General features: G+C 42.1%; 1 protein-coding gene across 1 annotated transcript; it reads right to left on the reverse strand.

Annotated features, from left to right (window-relative positions):
* Nucleotides 1–10,470: 10,470 nt before the first annotated feature.
* Nucleotides 10,471–25,761, reverse strand: FRZB (frizzled related protein). Its single transcript, XM_061557016.1, has 6 exons — nucleotides 24,487–25,761; nucleotides 21,275–21,361; nucleotides 18,568–18,633; nucleotides 16,976–17,183; nucleotides 15,299–15,362; nucleotides 10,471–12,915 (listed from the first exon to the last, which is right to left on the reverse strand). The coding sequence occupies exons 1-6, from the start codon at nucleotides 24,953–24,955 to the stop codon at nucleotides 12,760–12,762; spliced, it is 1,050 nt and encodes a 349-aa protein (XP_061413000.1). The 5' UTR covers nucleotides 24,956–25,761; the 3' UTR covers nucleotides 10,471–12,759.
* Nucleotides 25,762–27,023: the final 1,262 nt, after the last annotated feature.

The following is a 27,023-nucleotide window of genomic DNA, read 5'->3' on the forward strand; positions in this document are numbered from 1 at the left end:
TTTCGTGACTGCAAAATATGTTTAATTTAAACTGCCGCATTTTATGTTCGACAATAATATATTTTAATATTAACTTAGTGTATTATTTGTTGCAACGCACTTGCTTCCTGAAATGTAAGTATTGTCCTAAAATCTGTATAAATGTACTTATGGAATGCCATTGATGAAATGAACACATCACTGCATAAAGGGAAAAGCTCCTGGACCAGATAGTATAACTATCAACATCATAAAAGAAGTTGGATAAACTGCTGGAATACAATTAGCAGAATTGTTCATGAAATGTTTATATCGATATAAAATACGGCAATCAATGAATGCTGTCTCAATCATTCTTCTGTTAAAAAAAAGGATGATGAAACCAACTTAAAGTATTCCATACCCATTACCCTCTCATCTCACCTATTGAAGTGTATTTAGAGGTTTGAAATTTGCATGCAGAAGTCATTAATTTAATCAATTAATGCAGAGTTAAATGAATTAGAAGGATGAACATATGTCAAATTGGTCATGTTTCTTATTTTTTGTACATTATATATGTACATCCTTCACGCTTAACATAATGAACTCACCTTTCAACACAGATACAAGCGAGTCTGTCAATCTTAAACTGCACTTCCATCCACAATTCTCTTGGAGAGATCTTAACTCTTCATTTACTGTGGGAAAAAAAGTTAATCAACAATGAACTAGAATATAATAAGGTTTTTCCCCTTTTTTTTCTGGCAACAAAACTGAAACCTTTTTACAAGGATTCATGTCTGCATTAACCACAATACTTGCAGTCAAAAAACACACTATGATAATATATGCCAGAAAAAAGGGGAAAACCCCTATTATTATATTTTGGTACTGGCAAAGAAGATCCAATGATGTAGATGCTCACCCAGAGCCCTCATTACTTTTATAGTGCATTGTCTTTGAGCTGTATGCCTTTTGGTGTCCTCTGGTCGAGCACCGATTGGGTCGAGGCTCAAAAGAAAGCCGTCCATTGGTGTGGATCAATCAGTTTCAGGAACAATGCATTTATTATCATAGTGGTTTTTTGTTTGCATTTTGACTGCAAGTATTGTGGTTAATGCAGACATGAATCCTCGTAAAAAGGTTTCAGTTTTGTTGCCAGAAAAAAAGGGGAAAAACCTTATTATTGAAAATGTATTATGTTTAATTCCATGAAACAGCACGTGGTCGAAGGAATGTGGGTGAAAAGGCTTCCATTAAAACATAGCATTAAACAATTTTTCTAAAAGTGTAGAAAAAATTGACATTCCAATGAGTTAATCTAAGTGATTAGTAAATAATCATTCATCATGGTATGCTTTTTAAGTCGCAATGAACTATGGAATGATAGAAAAGGCTTTACCGTTTCGGGCATAAATACAGGTGTTAAGATGTGCAAAACACCAAATAGGCATCTATTAAAAGGCGTGAAGTCAGCATTTGGTGTTGGAACATCTTAACGCCTGTATTTATGCCAGAAAGGGTACAAACCTTTTGTATCGTTTAACACCTTGATACTGCCAAAAAGGGTCCCGTAGATAACTGCTTATCCTGAGCCGTTAATGCTTTTTGTGCACGTATTACTGCACTTGTTTAACTAGAGAGGTAAATGTAAAAAAACACAAGCTTAAGTTTTACAATGTAATACTGGAAATGTTGGTCCATTTAGAATCATGTACAATAATTTGCTATAATCTTGGTTACGTGTTGAATATGTAAATTCTATTAAATGTGCATTGGAAATTAAACGCATTTTGCATTATTATATGCACGCTACACTAAACATAATATGCGTGTTTTTTACAACGTGTTATACTTTAGTGTAAGCATGTATTCATGATAATTGAAAAACTCCAGAACCACTAATTTTTTTTATTCATACAACTATGGCTAAACCATCCATTATTTGGCAGATAAAAGCCTTTGCACCTAAATAAGCTGGGCAATGCATTCTAGATTTGAAGCTTTCGTGACTGCAAGAATTCATACTCTTAGGGTTTTTTCGGTAAAGTTTTCTATTATTTTAATTAATTATTTTTTACCTACTGGGCAAAGTAACTTCGGTTTAGCATTTTCAATCCAAAACGAGACCATGGAATTAAGCAATGACTGCGTAACTTTATGCACATTAAATTTCGATGTAAAGCTTTCGTGACTGCAGGGATTCATCTTCTTGGTTCTTTTGTTAAAGTCACGTAGAAGGGAAATAATACAATAATAATAAAACATACTAAAATACAATTCTCACGACGTTTCGGCCACAACGCAAGCAGCCGTCCTCAGGTGAATAACAGGTCTGTCGTGACTTTACCGAAAGAACCAAGAAGATTTATGCACATTGTCGGGGACCTTCATTGGCTCATTTGACGCGTTGGTGTTAACAACCGCATTTATATGTCTGGTAATGATCCTGCTGCTTGTCCAGGATCACCCCACACCGAGGTCCCGTGGAGCCCCGAGAGTTTTGCTCAGCATTAGGTAACGTCTGCTAGGCATCCCGGGCTACGTGCTCTGCCCTTTGCCCGCATCCTCCCAGCCAGAGCTGTCAGGCAGAAGTACTTAAATTGTCCTCATAAATGCAGCTGCTGCTGCTGCTGCGACAGTGCGAGTGTCCGTGCGCTTGGTGTGGGCCCCTTGCCCACAGAAGCACTGCACAAAAGGCTCCTTTGTGGGACTCTTATTTTTTTTGTAACCCAGGCAAGGATTTAAGAGGAGTCCCGCTCACGCCGAAGACGCTCAGTAATCTCCAGCCCGCCGGCTTCTATGGAAACGGACCAGAAAGCGGCCAGCGGAGACCCATGGGCATCGTTCTACCCCCCCCCCCCCCCCCCCGTTGTATTGCAGGCAGATTAAAATGTCTCCTTCCAAAAGGACGTACTGCAGATTTTTTTTGTCAGGCTGACTCTTTAGCAACGAGAGAATTACGGTGTAAGATCTGTACCGTGGAGTGACATCTGTACCATCGCAGAACTCCCATGAGATAGAGCCTAACAGCTCATTGAGACCTTCCTGGTTAAATAAATCAACGAATAATTAAACTGTTAATTAGATAACTTTATAAAGCTTTCCGATGCCCACCAATGTGGCATGGCACTAGTTCGAGGATTGAACTACATTTGTAGTTGATGAAATTCAGCTAAATAGATTTTAGCAAAATGCAATTTTGGACATTTCTCTGTATTTTTTACATTTCTCATGAACATTTGGCTAAGCTTGTATTACAAATAACAGTAGATTACTAATTTAAATCGTGTTTAAGATAGTTTCCCATTGACATTGAAGTGAAAATAGTATGGATTACAGAGCGTCAGAATTAAGGATTGCGATTTGATATTGACGAAGGCAAAAGATATGTATATGCGTTGTACTGTTGCTATGTGAATTGCTTACTAAAGTTGAGTCTGTATTAACAAAGGGTAATTTGGAGAGAATAAGCACTGCTTTAAATTATACAAATTGTTTCATTCTATCGACAAATGTATCCAATTTTCACAATGCAAATTTACACTATGTAAGTGCACTTACACGTGTACATAAATGTTCTTTAAATAGCAATAGTTACAACATTGATGCTACAATGCACTATGTGACTTTACCGAAAAAACCTAAGAGTATGAATCCTTGCAGTCACAAAAGCTTCAAATCTAGCTACAATGTACTCTCGTGGTGTGTGTACTGAATTAAACATCAGTACACATTCACTTTATCTTCCACTTTCACTCAATCCTCTGGTGGTGTATGACACAGCACAGGCTACATGTCACCTTGCTACGCAAGTTAAAATAATGCCACTCTGGCCCAGGTCTGGGAGCTGTGCTGGTGGCAGAGCAAGCCACTCCACGAGCTGCTGCTGCTGCTGCCAGTTGTCTCATTTCAAAGGCCTTGCACCCGGGCACCCGACCACTGCCAGCCACTAAGTAAACAGTTTACTGGGCGATGAAAGGAATCGGGGGGGAGGTGGTCCCTCCGCCTATTTATTCCTGGGACAATGGATGTCACAGCAGCACACGTAGCACACGATGGGCATGACAGAGAGGCACATTGTGCTGCTAGATTAGTGGGATGGCCGCCGTGTGTACAGAGTGCATCATGGGGCAATGAATACAGATTCAGGCCTGTATCTCTGTGATGTGGCCTTTCCATTCCAATTTGCGAGAGACAAAGCAGCCTTCAGTATCGTCATGTTAGGACTTTCCTGTTTTGTCTTGCTCCCCACAGTTGTATTCCATTTGTGCAATCGGCAGCATTTCATGAGACCAGGTATGCATGAGGAATTCTCTCAGAGCAGTGCATTATCATCCCGTGTGGTTAGATAATGGCCTGTAGGAGGTGCTTACGTAAGAACTCTTTGAGATCCCTTTAAGTGACTTTTTGTTTCCCACAATTAAGCACGCTGTACTTTCTAACGTGCCCAGCCATAATGATGTTCGCCTTGTGGAAGTAAAAAAAATACCCTTCAGATATTGAATGTTTGTCAAACAAATTCAAGAATAGTTTTTTTCTGCATTTAAAAAAAATCAGATTGAGGCGAACAACTCACTTGGAAACCTATATTAATCACACGCCGCTGCCCAAATTCAAACCCATGGTCTCAGCGCTGCCAGCTCAGAGCCACCTATTGCATTTTGGTTTTGAATCAGTGTACTCTATTTTGTGGATCATGCATTATACATCGTTCTTGTTATGACTTTAACATATTTTTTAGAGTCGGCATCGGCACAACAGCTATTTGGGTATCTGAGCAATCCAATAACACTGGTCAACACACTTTTTTCTGGCATAAGGTATTCCAGCGGTAAGTTTGGGTTGCTGATTCCAAATCTGGCATCAGTTTTTGTCTATCACATCAGGTTTTTGAGATATCAAATATTGCATTTTCAATAAAAACTGAAGAAGAAAAATATTAAATAAATGTGGATATCTACATAAAATGATATTATAAACACACTATCCTAAAAATACAGCACCATATTTTAACACTAAAGCAGTCACTGCCTCGCAACAACTTGCAATCATAAGTGACAGAGTTAATTTCGGGTAAAATCAATGAAAATGGGGTATGCCGATAGCATAAAATTAGATCTGATAGAGCAAATCTGAGATCAGATTTGGAATCAGCACCCTGAAATTAGTCTAAAACAGCTGCAAAAGTCCAGGCCAGAATGTTTTTTTTGTGTTGACCAGTGTAATCCATCCACTCTCGGTTAACGGCCACCCTGTGCCGTGCAGATCAAGGGGGTCATTTGGGCTCTACGTCAAAAGCGTATCTAGAAACTTATCAAGGGTGGACGCTCCAGAAATTGTAATAGTTTTAATAATAATGATACAATCTACGTTTTTCTCTGGTAAATTATCAATTTGCAGGGTCTAAAAGGGGGTGGGGGTGTTGGTTAAGGCGGGGAGTATGTACATGAGGGCATAGAAAGTACAATACAACAACGGGTTGATGCACTGTTCTCTGCTGCTCATCACGTAGGCCCATAGCAGCCTATAACAAAATCCTCAAGTGCATAGTGGTCACCCATCCAAGCACTTCCCAGCCTCGATCCTGCTTAAGTTCTAAGATCTGACTCGATCGAGCAAAGTCTGGGTGAGATGGTCATGGGCCGTGGGAAATGTATACAATCTGACGTAATATTATGGATTGAGATCGTGCACATGGCTGACAAGTCCAACTTTTGTCTCGACAATGTTATAATATTATATTATTTTATTATGTTTTATTTTTATTATTTTATTACTTCCCTTCTACGTGACTTTACCGAAAGAACCAAGAAAATGTTATCCTTTTTTAATTATTATTATTATTATTGCTGATCTAAGTAGGATTTTGGCTGTGGCCGTGAAGTCTTCCCTCCCTACCTCCTGATCCCGCCTACTGCTGCCCCCTCTCCACCTGCTCCCACCCCGCTTCCACAACCCCCCGTCACCACCACATTGGGGTCAAGATTGTCAAATGCGGTAGTGGGTGAGAGCAGCTCAGAGTGCTTTTCAGAAAACTGGATCTTTTGATCACGAAAAGCAGCCGAAAAACAACAAGTTTAATTAAATACACAATTGGAACCTCCTTTGCCCGTAGCTAAATATGATAATTAGTTTTTTACCCTTTAATCTGGCAACAAAACTGACACCTTTTTTACAAGGAGTCATGTTTGCATTGGTATTGTGGTCAATGCAAACATGACTCCTTGTAAAAAAGTTGTCAGTTGTGTTGCCAGATTAAAGGGTAAAAAACGAATGGTCAAGTTTAAATACGTGCACCCTACCTGCCATCACATGTGTAAGAAGCACGGACGTTGGTGCAAAGTATTGTTAGACGGTGAAAGGGTAGAGTGGAAATTGTAATATGCAATAAAAAATACGACAGAACGGAAAATGTCCAGACTAAAGAGTGGAAAATGTGTGAAGAAAAAATCAACATGGTTGCTAAATATTGTAATTATGAAAAGTATTGATTCCTGAACACATGTTCAATACTTATAATCACTGGAAAAAAGTCATTGATGTGATATCGTTTGGAATATATATCTTCTTCATAATCATGACGGCACATATGCAACGTCTTTGTTGTCACCTGTATCGTAATTGTTTCAGAAAAGAATAAATTGAGAAAACGATATGATGAGAGCTCGCAGTTGCAACTGCGTCATTGCTTTCAAAGGTAATTTTATCAGAACCAGTCAACTTTCCATTGTCTTGGGTAATGAGGGGGGGTAGCATGAAACAAAACCGCAAATAATACAAAACAGATGTCAATTAGGCCAATACGAATGCATTCACTCTTTGGTTCTTTCGCTAAAGTCACGTAGAATGATAGAAAGAAAATAAATACCAGAATTCGACGTTTCGATTGCAACACAAGCAACCGTCATCAGGTGTCCATTTACGAGTGCGTTTATTGTTCACCTCCGTAGATTGGGGGCGAACATTGTGAGTGTCACGTTGTTATCGTTTCTTAACGTTAACTTGCTGACACGGATGCGGTCACGTGGGGGCACTATTGCGCATCCAGTTGAGATATTCCCAGTCGCAATGAAAGTGTTGGTGAGTGTGCAACGCGCTGCGCAATTCATCCCGGCGACCCGAGTTCCATTACCGCTCACGGCCAACACCAGTGGTGACGATTATTTGAAAGCGGTCCTGGCTCTCCCCTATGTCGACTCAGCCACCTCAAATGAGTACCTGCTGCGTTGTGTAAACATCGCCACTGGGGGAGACAAAGGCGGCCCGGGCGTGGTGCTGGATAAAACCCCCTTGTGTGCCGTACCGGCTTTCATAGGTGCTCGCTAACAGCACTTGCCCCAACAGTCTGTTCGGGCTACACGGGGGATCTTTGCCTTTGTTTTGTCTGCACCGATCTGACATGCACTCTCTTGTGGACAGACTTTGCAAAACGCATTCAAGTGGCGGAGTGGCTCTGTGTGTGGAGAGCTGAACAGGAACGTAAACGAGAGAGAGGGGTGTGGGGAGTTCGTAAGAGTTCGGAGTCGAGAGAGTGAGGAGGGGGGGGACGTCTGTGGGAGAATGGAGAGCGATTAAGGCACATGCAATACTTCACGAGTTGAGCTTTTCACACATAATCACCTCCAAACCAGTTGAAATGTAGCCAAACAAAGGGGTGGTTTTTTTTTCGTCGCTCATTAGTTTCTGCTCTTATTCGGTTGCATATAATACTGCTCAATAAGAGTACTGATTTTTGCTTCTGGTCCACACGTGCCTCACGTGCAAATTCTATACAAATGTAATAAGGATAGAGCCATAATGCACGAACAATTATTCCTTTAAAATCTTGCTTTTTTTACACTCTACAGTACATTAATCCACTTTGGCATGATCAGAAGCTTACAGTTTCGTCTGATATTTTATGACTATGGCACTTTGTCGTCTGCTATGACACTATGGCATGTAGGAGAAATGATCACAACGGATGTATAACTTGTCCAGCATGAGCAGTTAATTTTCTTGCATTATTCATTATTACGGTCATATAATGAATTTGAACCATTATATTATATTTGATCTTTTAATTATTTGTATAATTTCCTGTGTAAGGCCGTACAAAAATACAGGTCACTAACCAATCTCAGAGCTATAACTTGAAAAACGTCGCCTGCTATATATATATTTCATTTTGAGGCTATTTTTGACGTATGTTGAACTTATAATAATAGGGTTTTCCCCCTTTTTTCTGGCAACAAAACTGAAACCTTTATACAAGGATTCATGTCTGCACTAACCACAATACTTGCAGTCAAATGCAAACAAAAAACACACTATGATAATATATGCATTGTCCTTGAAACTGATTGGTCCACACCAATGGACGGCTTTCTTTTGAGCCTCGACCCAATTGGTGCTCGACCAGAGGTCAGAAGTGTGTTTTTTGTTTGCATTTGACTGCAAGTATTGTGGTTAATGGAGACATGAATCCTTGTAAAAAGGTTTCAGTTTTGTTGCCAGAAAAAAGTGGAGAAACCCTATTATTATATTTTGGTATTGGCAAAGCAGGTCCAATGATGTAGAGAAACCCTATTATTATATTTTGGTATTGGCAAAGGAGGTCCAATGATGTAGATGCTCACCCCGAGTCCTCATTACTTTGATAGTGGCATTGTCTTTGACCTGTACGCCTTTTGGCGTCCTCTGGTCGAGCACCAATTGGGTCGAGGCTCAAAAGAAAGCCGTCCCTTGGTGTGGACAAATCAGTTTCAAGGACAATGCATATATTATCATAGTGTGTTTTTTTGTTTGCATTTGACTGCGAGAATTGTAGTTAATGAAGACATCCATCCTTGTTAACAGGTTTCAGTTTTGTTGCTGGAAAAACCCTATTCTTATATTTTGGTACTGGCAAAGGAGGTCCAATTATGTATGTAGAACTTATTTCGTGCCATATGTAGTAGCCAACCGTGTGAATTGGAGGTGTGGGGAAGGACGACCAGCTAAACACAAAAAGCAGTTCTAGTTAAATAAGTTGTCGATCTCGATTTAAAAGTGCATAGCTCCAGTGGCTTCCTAATATCGGAAGGAAGAGCGTTCCAGACGGCCGCAGAAGCGCATCTGAAAGCGCGCGATGCGGTGACCGTATTTGTTCGATGGCCAGCCAAAAGATGCCCCTGACATACGTGTTGAGTTTTTAGTTATTTTCGCAGCATCACCGAATGCATCGTTTCATCTCAGAGTCACGGTCATTTATTGGTCGCCAAGGTGACGAGATGTGAAATTCCTCATCTGAATCTAGATTCGAAGCTTTCGTGACTGCAGGAATCCATACTCTTTGGTTCTTTCGGTAAAGTCACGTAGGTAGAAAATAAAATAAATCACGACGTTTCGATTGCAACACAAGCAATCGTCATCAGGAGGGAAAACCACAGCAAGAATTTGTTTTGCTGAAGTGGGAGAGAGATGCCGTGGTAAGAGGTTATATAGGTAAGAGAGGGGGGAGGGGCAAGGGGGGAGAGAGAGGGGGGGCGCTAGGAGAGGGAAGTGAGGCTGGGGGGGGAGTAGGCGGGGCTATAAGTGGGAGGCTGGGAACGTTGGGGATTGGGGGGGAAGTTACTCGGAACAAGTAAACCTGTAAAAACAAAGTTTTTCACTATTAATCCTTTATATGCGTGGCATCGGGGCAGCTAGTGTCCTCTCGTCCTCTGGCTTGAGATGGCTGCCACCTATGGGTCAGATGATTGTCTGGCAGCATTAAACAATTGGTAAATAAATATTTATTTATTTTTCCCTAAACAGTGTAAAATTTTGGACATTTTTTTTCTCACGAAAATGCATTGTCACGCACAACGAGTTTGTGTGCAAAATGTCAGCTCGATTGGATCACGGGAAGTGGGTTTAAAAACGACCGAAAGATTTGCACGGTCATAAGCACGCAAGCAAGCAAGCAAGTGAACTTAATATAAAGGATTTAAAAATAAAGTAGTGGGACCCGGCAGATATGATAGACAACAACCATAAAGCAAATTTTGATATAATGCTTTCGTGACTGCAGGGATTCATATTCTTGGTTCTTTCGGTAAAGTCACGTAGAAGGGAACTAATATAATAAAATAAAAATTTACTAAAAAAATATTGCTGTGGATTTTACACCTGATTATGATTGATTGTGTTGCAGTCGAAACGTCGTGAGAGTTTTTAATTGTTTTATATATATTATTATTTTTATTTCCCTTCTACGTTACTGTACCGAAATAACCAAGAATATGAACCATAAAGCAGTTAGGGTTTCACCTGGTTAATAACATCCTTCCAATGATTGCTCAATTTGTATCCATCTTCTCGGTTGAAGTTATGTCTAGCGTTACATGTTTATGTATCTCCTCAACTGGTATGCAGAAGTTCGTGGGTCCGATCGCAAAAATGCCTATGTATTTGGAGTTTGCATGTTCTCCCTGTGGTCGCGTGGATTTTTCTCTGTTGATCTCGACATTTCCACGTGACGAGCCACTTCGTTGAGCGATCATTTGTGGCCAGGTCGCTTCTGAGAAAGAGTTCTACGTAGCGCAGTGGGCCTTACCCGGTAAAATAGAAATAGTTATGTCCGTTAAATATTGTGCACGCTACAAATTGCGCTATTATTCTTATTATTTGGACTGATTTTTCAAACGTTTCTGTTCTCACGAAGTTTAAAGTGTGCGAGAGGGAGAGGAGTGGGGGATGGTGGGGGTATCCACTCCATTCTTCCTTTAGTCCCCCGGGTAAAATCAGCATAAAGTAACGTAGTCTACGTGGGCCTTCAGACTGCAATGTACACGTGCATTTTTTGCATCTCATTTCCAGTTCACGAAACAGTGCGGTGGAATACGTGTTAGTGACGTGGCAACAATGCATCCTTTATTCTGATGATGCGGCACTTTCTTATAGAGGCAGTACAAGGCAGGTGCGAGCACATGAGATCAAAAATTCACAGAACCTCTGCACACATTTTGCAGACAGCACCCTCATATCAAAGGACACAGCACTATGATGTCTGATGCATTTGCACGTACCGTGTTTCTGTGTGGTAGTTTACTTTTGTATGTTAATTACAAGAATGCTTTAGATGCATCCCAGAAATAAATGTCCCAATGATGGCATGCACTCCCAGCCATTCATATGCACCCACCGTGGCGCAGAGTGAAAGCCGACTAGAGTTAATCAGATATATACGTTCACATTTTACGATCACTTACATACATGATATACCGTATACTTGCCTTTGTCATGCACACTCAAAGTACATTACTTGTAGTTCAAACTTTGTTAGCTTCACACAATGCCCACTGAAGCTTTTGAATATACAGGGCTCTTAAACAACATATTCTTTTTTGTGTTGTAAAATTACAATATCTCCTAAAGGCTATTTCAAAACTCCTTCTTGTCATTCATTTAAGTCATTCATAGAATGGAAATATATTCTCTCTTGTGCGATGATCTGTTCAGCGCGAAATGATCAGGCGGTGTGCAGGTCTTACACAGAACAACGTACTGTTGACGCACATAGCACGGTTAGCCCAGTTGTGCCACGAGGAAGACTCCTTTCCTCCCAGGCGAAGGCAACTCTTGAATGACGACATTGATGTGCATTCTAGATTAGCTAGAAACGTGTGCATTCTTTTGTGTGTATGCAAACAATCCATGCAGTTCACTCGCAGTAGCGTATTACATATTGACGTATTATAAGATACCGATGCAAACACATCTCATTCTCAAGATATTTTGCCATGCAATACAGCAAACAGGGATAGAAAGGGTCGCATTTTTTAAATTGCTGTTGACTGTTTAAAGTCGGCGCTAAAACGTCCCAACAGCGAGGATGTCCGTTCAAGATTTAGTGGTGGTGTCATTATTTTGGCAGTCCGCCTTATACTATACCATCTTATTAAGATTTTAAAAAAATCTTAAACACTGTCAGTACCTTACAATGCATATTTATTTTTACGTTCAAATATATGTGTATAATTTTTTATGTCCACATTGCAGGCAGTCAGTTGGGAATATAGCTCAATTGTCTTTATATTGTTCGGTGCAACTCATAATTTCATGGTTTGCTTTCACTAGAACCAGACTTTCATATTCATCATCACTGTTTTACATCAAATTAAATGTTGCCCGGATGTGAACAATTATAGAATGCCAATGTATGCAGTGGCTTACATTTCTAGCCCTGAAACACTGTCCAATATACCGTGAACATAATGCAGGCCTGCCGACTTACTGTTAAAAGGATACAATATACCTTTAAAAGTGATTTTTTTTTCATTTACACTGAATATACCATAACACACTGTTGATACGTAACATGCTGTCATGATAACAGCTGTGAATCTCAGCATTTTTTTACTCTTCAGGAAACTAAACTAGAGTGAATTACTCTCTTACTTAAAGCAGCATATTATGCAGCACTCTGGCTGATTGTAGCAGGCCTCAGCAAGCATAATGTATAATTTCTTTTATATATTTATATTTAAAGACAAACAAAAAAGTGATTAATATGCTGTGCAAAAAAAAGAGAAACCTTCACAAAACATTACAATCTCAAGCTCTAAGTAATGATTTCAGAATCTTCACTATTACTTTTGATCACAACTTGCTATCTGATCTTAATTTTTTTTTTCTCTCATAAATAGTCTTCGAGACTAGTGGTGTCAGAAAGAGTAACAGCTGTACATCAGAAGTTCAATAGTGCAATATAACCATCACCACCCCCCCCCCCTTTCTCTCGCCCAAGTGCTCACCACACACACACCGCTAACTCGCGTCCGTCACCGGCTCTCATCCACTTCTCGGCCGCCCACCCCTGTCCTTGCTGCGGCTGTTTTTGCCGTCGTCGCTGGGGCCACCCTTGGGTCTGCCACTGCTCCCGGACCTTCTGATCCCTGTGGTGCTCCTCCCAGGGCCTTTTGGTCTGCCCAGCTTCTGGTCCCAACGCTAGCCACACACAGCAGCAGCAGCAGCAACAGCAGAAGCAGCACACTCGGATGAGGCCGTCAGCATCAGCATCGTCTCGAGGTCACAGAGTTCGACACAACAGAGACTAAGGCATATATTGTAGAGTGAATCTATCATATTTATGTTTTCCCCAACATACGATACGTGGTTTATCCCAGTCTGTTTAGAATTAATAAGGCATATAGGCCAAAATATGAAGATCTGTCTTTCTTTTCATTAATAGTAATAATAATTTACACCATTGGAACCTCATTTGCCAATAAAAATATAATTGGTTTTTTACCCTTCTATCTGGCAACACAACTGACACCTTTTTTTTACAAGGAGTCATGTTTGCATAGACCACAATACCTGCAGGTCTATAAAAGGGTAAAAAACCAATTATCATATTTTTTATTGGCAATTGAGGTTCCAATGGTGTCAATTCTTACCCCGAGCTCTCATACTCTGATGGTGCATTGTCTTTGAGTTGTACGCCTTTTGGCGTCATCTGGTCCAACCCATGTGAGACTAGGCTCTAAGGAAAGCTGTCTCGGGTGTGGACCAATCAACATCAAGGACAGTGCATACATTATCAAAGTTATGTTTTTTGTTTGCATTATGACTGCAGGTATTGTGGTCTATGCAAACATGACTCCTTGTAAAAAACGGTGTCAGTTTTGTTGCCAGATAGAAGGGTAAAAAACTATTATCAGTAATAATAATGACAACTTTTATATTATTGTTATTTAACATGTTGTTGCATGCGTAAATTAGCTGTGCTGTTAGCAGGCATAGCAAAGTGCTCCAAGAGATGAAGGCGTGACCAGACGCACACAAACACACAATTGTAACAGTGTGCTTCTCTTACCACAAACTAAAAACACATGTCATCACATTGTTTACGTTTTGGTGCTGCTCTTTGCATGTTGTTATGCTAGTTTTAATGTGCTTACAACACATTCTTCGTAACTACTAGAATAATATGGAAATAACTGCGTGACATTTCATTGTGATAAATTAATAAAATAAATGTTTTCAAGATAAATATCACGCATCAAAGCGTGTAGGGACAATTGGATATGATTTAAAGTATTATTATGGTCACTGTTAATCTTAAAGGACCATAATTATTTTTGGCTGACTCTTGCCAGTCATAAATTACATGTTCTATTTAATATTCTGTTATCACCATCGAAGACAACTACTATGACCACATGTACTCACATATGTTCTGTGCAATTATAGGTATGGCCTATATTTTTCTAAGTGTCTAATTTGTGTTTAAAGCAGAAGTTCATACAACACATGTAGATTTTTAAGCATTGAAGTCTCTTATGTTCCATAAATTATCTCTATGATATTATTGCACATAGTTGGGCATGAAGGAATTACTTTATCATTTATTTTAGTTATTAAAAAAAAATGTGGACAAGGCTGAGAGCATTGTACTTGCAATGCGAGTATCACGTGACATGTAAGCAAGGCATGATGGGAGCTTTGCCCACCTGCTGTTAGTGAGCAGCACACAGTTGTGTGTTGTTAATTTAGACAAATTTACCTATAGAATTTAACATCCAGAAAAACATCCTAGTCTTAGAAACAACTAGGTCAGAGGATATTTAATATCCACTTTATAGGATATGCACAGTTTTGTAAAATCTCACAAATCATTGACAGGCACCAAGAATCCAAATCTTGATCTCCGTGCAAACTGACCCAGTGCTGAGTGTGATAACTGCCAGATTATTCAGCCATCACGTTGCCTTGGTAAATGAATAGAACAAGTCGAATGAAAACCTGTGAGTAGCAGCACACTCATCTCTGTGGATAGCGTGTTGTATAATACTCGAATTGTCAAGCAGCAACTGTGAAGGGGGCTGTTCAAACGAGCGTTGTGGAAATGATTCGTAATTGGTTTATTTTGGTTTGACCGTTAAGGTATAGCATGCATTTTTAACTTTAACTCTCCACCCACCTGACAAAGCCGAGCAAATCAAGTTGTCACGTGGGCAAATGTGCCAATTGATTTGGATTTTCAGCAAACCGGAATGTTGAAAAGCAAGAAAAAGATTAACATTATTACATCCGATGTTTCACTGGAGATTACATCCAGCATCAGCAGGTGAGAAACATGTTTTTTGGAAATGTCAGGCTGTAAATGTCCTAGACGCAGACAATACGTGTGGTGGGCGGGGCGGCGGGGGGGTGCAAACATTGACACGCATGGTGCCTCACTTGGTTGTTAATTGTACACTTTATATTGGCCCAAAAGCTCAAAGGACGCGGGAATGGCCGAGGAGGCTGTTGCACCATAACCCGCTGATTTATTGCAGGCAATTGTGAATCGATGTCTGTGCTCGTAACCTTTGTGTATTATTACCTTTACTTTCTTTCCCCAACGCTCTTTCCATTTTTCAGCCACACAGCCATCAAACAGCAACAACCTGCAGGGAACATGAGAACACGTCTTATTTGAGACAATTTATACTCGCGTCTAGAATGAACGCAGCTGCGCACTCAAGACGTACAGAGAGTTGCAACACTGACAGCCACCAAAAATTGGGAGAATATGTTTCATCTTTGTACGATTTTATGTTAGAGGGGACGATCAGTCGTAAGGCAGATGATAAGAGGATGGTTGTGAGCTTAGGCTGCAGACAGGGGCAGGGAGTAGGTAGCACAGACGGCTGGGAGTTCTAGACTACGGGAACAGCAAAGGAGGGATCATATAGAAGGGAAAACATATTAATACATTTCTCCAATTTTTTCTTTAAGTGGAAAACAGACATATGACAATTATTCGTATTCAATTCACAAATATGCGGCACTACTAACTTTTAATACATATAAATAACAATAGAAATATGATTGTAACATTCATATTGATATAAGTTATTAACTGGATCTTCTAGGAGTGAGGCTTTGCCCCTCTACACAACACCTGGAGAGGCTGCATTAACAGAGGTTTAGTCTTCTTTGTGATAAGTTAAATGGCTTAAATTCACCACAACTGAGATTTAACACTCATATGTGTATGTATTTGTGACTAGCTTCTCACATGCCTCTAAGATGGAATTTTTAAGAGGCTTTTTTTAATTCCAGTCAAAGCCATTAGTACTGTCACAGGAATGCTTGGACTATATGAGTAGAGTAGAAGTATGTGGAGTGAATTGAACCGCTGTATTTACTTGTGTATTTAGTTACAGTACATATCTATACAGATGGGATCGATGTCATTGATTACATAATGGATGCATTGGTCGTTAAAGAGATGATGGGCTATTTAGTAAACGAGAGCTGTTTTTTTTTTACAAACACAACGATTAAAATAAGTTGGCATTTATTAATTTAAATATGATATTCTTCATGACAGTTACACAGGTCTCCATGAATGCCACTTAACGGTTAACTTTACAGAGATTTTCGTCAAAATTAAGGTGTTCCCATTTATACTGCTAAAAGCACAGAGGCAGTGGAGATTTAATAAACCTGCCCATTGATTTTTCTCAAAATTCATCCCTCGGTGCATTTGAATGGTGGAATTGCCCCGCAAGCATAGCAAGTCAATGTCCAATTCACAGATATGAAGGAGGCATCATCACTGCGATACACTATGATACTCAAGACGCAGTTTTTAGTGTTTAGTTTTTTTGTCGTTCCCCCGCACCTTCGATTAGCTCGGTTGGCTACGTACGCTGCGAAAAATGTTCAACATACATACAGTACATACACTTGGCTCATTAACTTCCTCAGTGTACAATTATATTTCGATTTAAAGCTTTCGTGACTGCAGGGATTCATCTTCTTGGTTCTTTCGGTAAAGTCACGTAGAAGAAAAATAATAAAATAATAATAGACCTTTTCTTCACCTGAGGACGGCTGCTTGCGTTGTGGCCGAAACGTCGTGAGAATTATTTTATTATCTTTTATTTTTATTATTTTATTATTTCCCTTCTACGTGACTTTACCGAAAGAACCAAGAAGATGTACAATCATAGTTGGTGCTCTACATCGAGATCAGCCATATGAAGAAGAAGACCTCCAATGCCTCTCCCACCTGGCGCGCATGCGGTCCTCATAGCCCATGACGATGTACTCGTCGGCCGTGAGAAGCTCAGGGCACAGGCAGGAGGAGTTGGTGTACAGGTGGACGTCTCCACGCGAGATGCTGACGCCCGATGACTTGATGACGTCCTTCACCTCCACCGTCGTTTGGATCTCACTGCAGCCGCTCCTGTGAACGTCCTTCACTCGGGCGCGGATCACTGTGAAGCGCACGGGCCACGCACAGAGCACGTGACTCGAACGTCAGAGGATCATTACGATGTGTGACCATCCTGTGGTGCAATGATAAAGCTGCAGCCCTAAAATGTCTAATTGTCTTTCTCACGTCACTGCTGGTGGGAAAGTGCCACACTCTAAAGATGTGGGGTTTTTTGGGGCCTTCTCTTCAATGCTGGCCAGGTGTCTTGAAAGAGGTGGATTGTATTCTAGATTTGAAGCTTTCGTGACTGCAAGGATTCATATTCTTAGGTTTTTTCGGTAAAGTCACGGAGGTAAAAAACTTAAATTAATAAAAGTAAAATAAAACAGTTTATTTTACTTTTATTAATTTTAATGAACGTGACTTTAAGTCACGTAGGTAAAAAAAAGTAAAGTCACGTAGGTAAAAAATTCAAATTAATAAAAGTAAAATGAAACATTTTATGTTTTATTTTATGTTTTATTTTACTTTTATTAATTTAAATGTTTTACCTACGTGACTTTACCGAAAAAAACTAAGAATATAGGTGGATTGTACCCACAATTTACCCCACCACACGTGACCTGACAATCAACTAACTCTGCTGTACCCATTTAGACTGCTGAAGGGACAGAGGATGGGCGGTTTATGAAACTTGCCAACTATTTTAACTGTCGCAGCAGCAAGAGACGCACCATGGCAGCATCCACGTTACATATAGTGTATTAACTGTGGCTTAATCTAATACACCGATTCGGTCATTTTGAAATACTGTCACTATATTTGGATTCAAAGTAATCAACTAAATGTTTGTGAAAGCTTTACAAAAAATATATGCATAACTGTGCATTGCACCAGAAAGGCAATGGTTATAAAATATCAACAGAACATCTCAACAATAAAAATTGTCACAGTATGAGATGCTAATCATCCACATTCGTGATCCTGAGGCAGTGATGGAAATTCCACAATCTCACATCAAGGGCCAGTCAATATATTTGATGACCACTGTTGACTTCCCGCAAAAAATAGTATTAAAAATAATCCACGGTATAGCATAACATAACATAAATTCACCAACGTGTCAGGAATTAACTGTAACTTCGAGGATTTAAGTATAAGGCACGTGTTAAGAACTAGCTTGTGAAAATTATATGGCTGTATACTGAACACTGGTATTAGATCATAGGACCGTGGGGCAGATTATCCAGCATGTTCAGCTTACCGTTTATCAAGGGTTTCTCTACAACATTTGTCAACAACTACATGTCAACAAAATGCCAAACAAATACAATGCAAAATAAAGTCCCATAAATGTGTTCCTGTCTCCGTTAATTTATTATTTGTATCTTTTTTTATTTATGTTGGAATAACTTTAAAGAAGATATTTTCTTGAATGCACTCACCATAGTTGTAATTTTTGGCAGCGTACGTCTTTTGGTTGGCCTTGATTTTTCGACATTTGCATCGCTCTGCAGCAGAAAGTGAAACCCGATGGCATGGCATGAGAATGATGGAAAAATGTGCACATTTCCTCACGACATATTCCGCATCATGGAAAACGCATGGCATCTAACCTCGAGAAATTAAGCTGACAGCTTCCTGGAGACTCCTACGTTGAACACGCAAGCATATTCCAAACTTTACAGAGAATGGGCAAAGCTGATGGAACACAACTACCAAGTCAAGTTTAAATCAGATACACCGTGCAAGTATGCTGTGTTGGTGGATTCCTACAGTACATCAGTTCTGAATTTGCAATGCTCTACCCAAATGATAATATATATTTAAAAATACTGTGGAAAAGAAACTGATTTTCATCTTTTTTTTTCTCCTTTGAAGCCGTCTATTTTTCATTATTTTAAAATGAAAATGTCCGTCGTACGTCATCTTTTGCATTCCAAATTTCTGCAGACATTTAAATTTGTAAAATGGTCGTGTCTGTTTTTTTATGACTTCGTTAAAACGTTAAGCATGATCGTTTTCCCACCAAATCACATGCAATGCATCCACTGACATTGTTATCTTGAATCAGGTGTGCACACTAATTATTCAATGTCAGCAGGTGAGTAAAGCAGAGAATTGCCAACATTGAGCAATTTGTTTGCATTGTAGGTGGCAAGGCACGGACTCGTTTGTGGAAAAGACAGACAGTTCTTGCCTCAGTTCCACGATGTATATCTTCCAGAAGTCTGTTATTATTCACACCTGCCTAATAGTCTCAAGTAAGATGCACTCCACATGGTTACTAGATTTAACATATGTACCAAATTAGTTCAACAGTGCAACTTTGTCAAGTAGACTCCGTATGGCTGAGAAAAGAGACAGAGCGACCGGTCGATGCTTTTTTCTGAGAACCAAATCAAACACAAGCACCTTTAAGTTGATTCAATAATAATAATAATAAACAAGACACTGAGTAAATATTTTCCATATGTTATTGTAGCCTACACTCCGAAGTTATATTCGTCTATTATTGTTACCGTCGGTGGGGTTGGCAGTTCTGGGTGCGGTGAGATTTGAGTTTCTCTAAAGACGTCTGGTTCAAATTCGCACTGCCACCCCAAGGGACAAGCACTAATCAGGTTGTGAAAATCTGTTCAATCTCACATTTGTATTTAACTCTAAAGCAAACTGATGACACCTGTCGTCGGCGGACCCTCACAAATAAGCAGGACCTGGCATTCGGCGTTTATTAAAAAAAAGACACATTTTACGCGCGTGTGGTGCCTGCGTTGATGCGGCCGCCGCCGCACGCAATGACGCGCGTGCGTGCGTTGTTTATTGAAACCCTTGCAGAGAGGGTTCAAGGAGGTTCGCGGACATTTGGCAGCACGAGTGTAGTTCTAATCAATGTCAAACGAATTTTTTTAAAAACGTATGTGACTAATGCGTATGAATGAGCACTAACTGTAACAAAAACCCATCTCGCTCCACCTGGATCACATTATTGACACGCGATGTGGGTAATCGTTTTACGGAGCACACGGTGAACTTCCTCCAAGAGACACGCGTTGTCTCTCTGTTCTTCTTAATAATTATTAGTTCATGACTCCCGAGCACCCTCAACGAGTCAGAAGTTAAAGCTGTAATATTGCAGAGTATCCATAGATACCGTGTGTAAGTTCATATTCTACCGTTCACGAAATTCTTCTGTTGGCAAATTTTCTAACTTGCAGCAACTTTTGGATTTTTCTCACGACCAATTACACAATGTATGTTAGTCAGCTGTATCCAACTGTGCAAATGAGATATCCTGCATCACATAATGTGAGCACATGTCCCTAGAAGACACCACTACAAAAATACATTTTGGAAGCCACATTTACCCAACTGTAAAATATCGGTTCCCTGCATGTTAATTATCCATTTTCTTTATAAATGCTATCATATTTGACTATTCAAGAAATCGTGGCAATTTGTGAAGATACTGATGACTGAAGGCCACCCCATACCGTGTCAATAAAGGGATGTTGTTTGATCATACTTCACCACACTGGTCGAAGTGGTATTGGTGGGAAGGGGTGGTGCTGCAGATACAAACCGGTTCAGATAGAGCTGACCACTGACGTTAGCCGTGACAGCGAATCCAATTCAGGTCAGCGGGTTCACAGAGAGCTGAGCTAACCGCTGCACCACTGCTACAACTCCCCATCATATTTTTAACATTTTTTTTATTAGGTTGTCAATGGCGATACCACAAACAGAGCTGAAACAATCATCCACTCACTGCTTGCAGCTTTAGACATAGAATCCTGTAGATTAAAGAGTGTTTACAGAGGAACTTTACCTCTATGATGTGCGTGTGAGCGGTAGTGTAGTGGTTAGCGCGCTGCGCTACGAACCCAGCGACATGGGTTTGATTCCCGCTCACGGCCAACACTAGTGACGAATATCTGAACCTGTCCCGGGCCTCCCCTAGGTCGACTCAGCCTCAAATGAGTACCTAGTTCAGTGTGTAAAACATTGCCACTAGGGAGACAAAGACGGTCGGGCGTGGTGGTGGCCACCCAACTCCCTCGTGTACCGTTCTGCTAGCTGCACTTGCTCCTACAGTCTGTTCAGGCTATATGGGGGATCTTTGTTTTTTTTGTTGTGTGCCGAGAGACTCACCTGGGCTGTTGTTGCGGCACGCCGGTGGAGGGTGAGGCCCCTCGGTCTGCATGAACACGACCGACGTCGAGTCCGTGCTCTTCTCATCTGAATGACACGCAGGCACACATATTTCACCTCTTGCGCTGCTCCTCGAACGAGAGTTCCGGGCTCATTGGACAAGCACCACATGCGGACACGAATGGTATTTGCGCGTGGGGTCGCACGATCATTACATGGTGACTCACCCACACCGTGCGTACGTGGCCGTTTGTTTCACTCGTAGCGCGCTGGCTTGATCGATTCAAGTATTCCCCTAACTTTCATTTGAAGGATGTGGTTGCATATATTTGTCAAAATGCACCGTGAGCATTCGCGTAACTTGTGTGCATGCATACGTACATATGAAGGTAGATTTATGGTTGGATGTTAAATTAATGCACGACATGCGATTGTGAGTTTTTCTGAGAAACTGCACACGTGAGCATACATGTCCCTAGAAGACCGTATAACAATGTCTACACGCACTGTAATAGAGTTCAATGCAAATGTCAGTTTACGGAGAGTGTGTTGTATGGTAACAAGATGGATAGTGGCCACGCCGTGTATGCTTATACGGTGCTGTGATAATCGATTTCTTCAAAATCACAAGTTAGAGAAATCGGGTCTCTAGTTTACCCATGCGGGTATTTTTCTCATCCGTTAACGTTTTGTGGTCCTCACAAACAACACGACGCGGATGGAAAGCACTTCATGCTGACTGAGGTGGAAACAGCATCACGCCCGGCCGGGCCCATGCAATTTGCAGCTCCTAATTGACCTGTCCCGACCTTTCGGAGTGCTTGTTTTCAAACTCGGCAAACACACCATGAACGTACATTGGCGACAGTAAAGTCCACTGGCGGGCTATTACAGCAATGCAACACCGCAAATGCGTAAACCTGTACACATAGATACCTGCTATAAACGGCAATAAAGGTAGAGAGAAATTCATACGGAAACCTTCTGCAGTGTCTACATTGCTTTGAAGTTTTTTTAAAACGTAATTTCTAGAGCTATGTGCAGGGCACACTTTTGCATTCAAAACTGTGCATTTCATCATTTCCGAATGAACCATGTAATATATGTTTTTGTTCGTGAATATTAAAAACTAAAATATGCTCGTGGGGGAAGTTTAGCTAATCGCCAACCCATCCATTCCAACACTCTGTCTTTGCCCATCTACGAGAGCCGGTCGACGTCTCTTTTGCTGGGTTCCTTTCGTCCGAGTTGCGGGAATTCAGCTACAAAGAGGAGCCCTCTGAGCAGGGAACAAATGAGCAGTCGCAAGGGATAAGGTCGACAGATGTTTGTCCAAATGCGAGTTCACCTCCCCCTGGACTGCGTATCCGCAAGTGGCCATCGGCGTCGCTCCGAGGGTCATCAATGCGCTCACGGGCCAGTGACCAAGGAGGACAATTCACGAGGCGAGCGTCGCACATCGAAGCGAGGCTCCTCTGTGAGTTTGTGAAGAGCACCTCGAGGCGATCAAACTCGGTGATAGGTTAGAAAGCGAACCTTGGAGCAAATGGGCACCGCGATGCACTCCTTCGGGACATGTTGATGGGTTTTAATTTTATTTTGAATAATGCGCATTGGCTGTGTGCTTTATTGTACACAGGACTTGTATTTACACGTGACTTTATGCACAAAGGACTTGACATTTTCACAGATGTCCAGGCGGGACATTTGTGCAAAAAGAGCTTTATAGCTCATCGGATTCCTCCAGTATAAATTCATCTTCTGATGCTGATAACCGCAGCACCAGTGCGCGTTTGTGTATGCGAGATGTGGAATTCTCTTCGGCTCACTCTGGGTTGGGGTGGGGGGGGAGGGATTGTGGACGGTGGCGATTTAGAGCCGTGCTGCTTATCAGCGTTGTTAAAGCGTCGCTTATCCGTTTTATTGGTGGTCGTGTGAAGTGTGCGCCTTGTTATCGCGCGGTATTGATGGCTCGGCGTCGCGCCCTTGCCTAGGCCACACTGCGGAGGTTAATGCATTTGACTTCATACCGTTAAACGTGGGACCGCCCTGGGACCTTATAAAACCCGGGCCGGGTTATTAAACTACTTCGAGAGCTGCTGCTGTAACACTGCACACCACCCCCCCCCCCCCCCCCCACGTCGCTCTTTGTTATCATGTTTAAATACAAAAGAAAAAAAACATAGCATACTAACGCACGCGTGTAGGGACCGCGTTTTATATTCATATAAACCTTTATTTGTAAAAACGTGGTTTGAATGACAGATATCACTGGAGCGTGCGGTTGAAAACGTGCGATCACAATTGGCGCAGATGAGGCTCCAATGTGGACGTCTCACATCTGCCTGGCGTGGCCGCGGTGGTTAACTGATTAACGCGACTTATTTTAAGTGGGATAATGGCATCAATCTGTTAGCCCTGATCCCAAGAATTATTTACGCGAAACATTCTCTCGTAAGTGTTAACATACCACGCGTTGCATACTCACGCGTAGGAATTCGTAAAAAAAAAAGTTGTTCAAATGTAAAAGTGATTTACAACGTATTTACAGTGCACTTGATGCACAGATGAGATGTAAGTGCTGTTCTATATATAACAAAGCACGTTGCGGGAACTCTGTATTTTTTAAAAAGATTATAAGCAACGTTAATGAAATGATGATAAAATGCCGACTTAGAATGAACGCGCGCGTAATTCAACAGGTCCACTGTGTCAAGTTGTAAATTCCCGTGCTGCCGTGTACGTGCACAACCATCACGCGACACCAACACAATCATCATCATCATCATAAAAGTGCCACTTCCGTCGACATGATTACCAATCATCTTCATCGCTCATCATGCTCATCACTAAGCACCATCATCATCAAACACCGCCACCACCATCGTCGTCATGTCCATCACCTCCAACAACCACCACCAAGTTCAACACGTTGCAGGCTTTTGCGACCAATATCATCCACAATCGAGGTTTTTTTGGGGTTAGATCGCGTAAATATATAAAAGTGTCGTTAAAACCCAGCCAACTAGTAAGGGTTGTCACGTCAACAGAACGTGGCCAATTCGTCACTAGTACAGCAACACCGGTTGTGTGTTGGAGAGCCAAGCCACAACATGAACAATCTGAGTTCGACGTTTCGCCAGCAATCGCAACCAGCGTCATCCCCGCCAACGCCACGCGATCACCATCTCCACCATCTGCGAGTCACTCACCTTCTGGCATGACCGTGACGATCGCCTCCGGCGAGATGCACACCGCTCGCTCGTACACGGGCAGTTCGTCGCACGCCATGCTCTCGGGCCAGTCGTGGTTGTACTGGCGCATCACGGGCCGGCACGCGTCCCGCGCCGCCTCGCACACCGCCTTGCACGGCTTGATGGGCTCCGTCTGGAACTCGATGGTGCAGATCGGCGCGTACATGGCGCACAGGAAGAAGCGCAGCACGGCGCTGCACTGCGTGTCCAGCAGGTCCTGGAACTGCTCTATGGACAGGATGGCGTTCTCCTGCGTGCTGTGATGCAGGTGGTTGGGCATTCGGGTCATGTTCCACAGCATGCTCTGGCACATGGGGATGCGCACGGGCTCGCAGGACGCCACGGCACCCGCCCCGGACGAGAGCACGCAGAGCAGAGCGCAGCAGCGGAGCAGCATTCTACGAGCGGCGGAGAACATGGCTCGCATCGACAGCTGTACAAACAGCCCAGGGGCCAGGTTCCAGCAAACTAGGTGTGAATATATATATCTCTCTTCTGCGCCGCTCTCCCTCCCTCTCTCCCTCTCTCCCCGTGTGTGCGTCTCTCGCTCTTGACTTTTATGCCCAGCAATAAAAACTGTCGTCAATGCACATTAGCGACCGTCGTAGATCATGGCCACTTGCATGGGCTGCTGGACTTTGGAAGAGAGAGAGAGAGAGAGGGAGTGTGTTAGTAGTGTGTGTGCGTGTGTGCGTAAAAATATGGAGAGAGAGAGAGGGGAAAAAAAAAATTCCACCAGTCTCGCACAATAAAAACGCTTCTTCCACGACTGACTTTGCGCTTCAAGACCGACGCTGGCTTGGCCAAGTGCGCTCCCGCGTTTAAATACTTCCCGGCCAAGTGTCGTGATGCTCTGGTAGCGTCAAAGAGGAGTCGTGGACAAGTTCATCTCAAGTGGGAATGTTCCTGGCACGCTGCTGGCTCTTTACGCAAACTCGGCGGTGACGGTGGTGGTGGTGGTGGTGGCGGCACGCGGCCGCGCTCATTGCGAGTGAGGGCTTCAGTGCCGCTCCTGCCACAAGACGTAGTCACGCCTGCTGCTGCTGCTGCTACGCCCCACCACTGACCCTTCTTAGAGCGGACCTCTTCTGTTTTCAGCGACAAAGGTGGCATTCCCGCGTCATTGCTGTACTCCTCTCTCTCTCTCTCGTCTGCGTGTGTCTGCAACATTGTTTGCTCGCCCCGTCTGCACCTGCACGTTTTGGACGCAGCGGAGTGTGTCTGTTGGGACCCAGTGGCTTAGTGCGCGTGACATTTGAGAACAATCCCGGGTATTTTGCAAATTATGCCGTGTTTTTTTCCTGTATTGTGGTGGTGGTGGTTGGGTTCGCCCTTAAAAAGTCAGAGCAAAAAAAAGAGTAGACGGTGGGCCGTGGCGCACGACCGCCAGAGGGCACGAGTTAGAGAGGAGTTGGCAAGTGAGTGCTGGAGTCGGGGAACTTTGTCGGCTATGAGGCACGGAGCTGCGTTGCATTCGTGCGGTCCACTCGCTCGAGTCTGGGACTCGTGCAGTGACCTGCAATTGTCACCCACATTTGGAAGACAATTCCCCACGGTGCGGTAAGTCGATTTATATGGACGGGCACGTGTGCTAAAAACCCAACGGACCCGCAATATTGTATCCCGTGAATTGCTCGTATTCGTGAGGCTGGTGAGTATCTAGTACCATACTTGAAGATGCACCTGCAGGACTTTGGCTCCCAACACACATGAAAGCGAATTATCACATCACTAAACAGTCCACCTATACCGTTTGGGTAAACTGTACTATAATATCAGCAACTCACATTTCATCTGCACGCACCGAAGCGGCGAGTTTTCGCAAATCCTGTACATTAATACAGGAACATTATACATTTATATTCCTATCGTGTATAAACTACATCCGTGTACTCGTGCGGATATGACACGCTGTACGGTTGTGAATATTGTACAAACTTAATGTGGAGCTTTCGTGACTGCAGGAATTACTCTTCGGTTCTTTCGGTAAAGTCACGTATAAAAAGAAAATAATAAACTAAATATTGTACAGTTGAAAACGATGCAAGAAAACACCACGTACCCATGTGTCTTTGTTATTTCACCTAGAGCGCACAGGTGAAACAAGCACTCACATTGATGAAGAAGGCATACTGAGTGAGCGCAATGCAGCGTGACATCATCACCGTCCGTGGTCTATCCACTGCTGGATGAAGACTTCCAAAAAGTCGTCACCGATCTCACGAGGGCACAACTCTTCCTGTCGCTGTTGTGCATGAGATGATCTCGTCACTACATCTCAGCGGTGGACATCAGGCGTGTTTCACGTCCCATTCCAACACAAATCTCATCCATCAGCGGACATCTCTTCTGGCGATTACTCTCCGATCCACGCGTTACATTATCTCTCTAGGTATAATGATCCATTCTTCTTTGTTGTTCATTCTTCAGTATTTAATCTTGATTTGAAGCTTTCTTCAGTTCTTTCGGTGAAGTCACGTAGGTATAAAATAAAA

This window comes from Lethenteron reissneri, chromosome 23 (genome assembly GCF_015708825.2).
Source record: "Lethenteron reissneri isolate LAM-NWPU_2019-01 chromosome 23, ASM1570882v1, whole genome shotgun sequence".
Lineage (NCBI taxonomy): Eukaryota > Metazoa > Chordata > Hyperoartia > Petromyzontiformes > Petromyzontidae > Lethenteron > Lethenteron reissneri.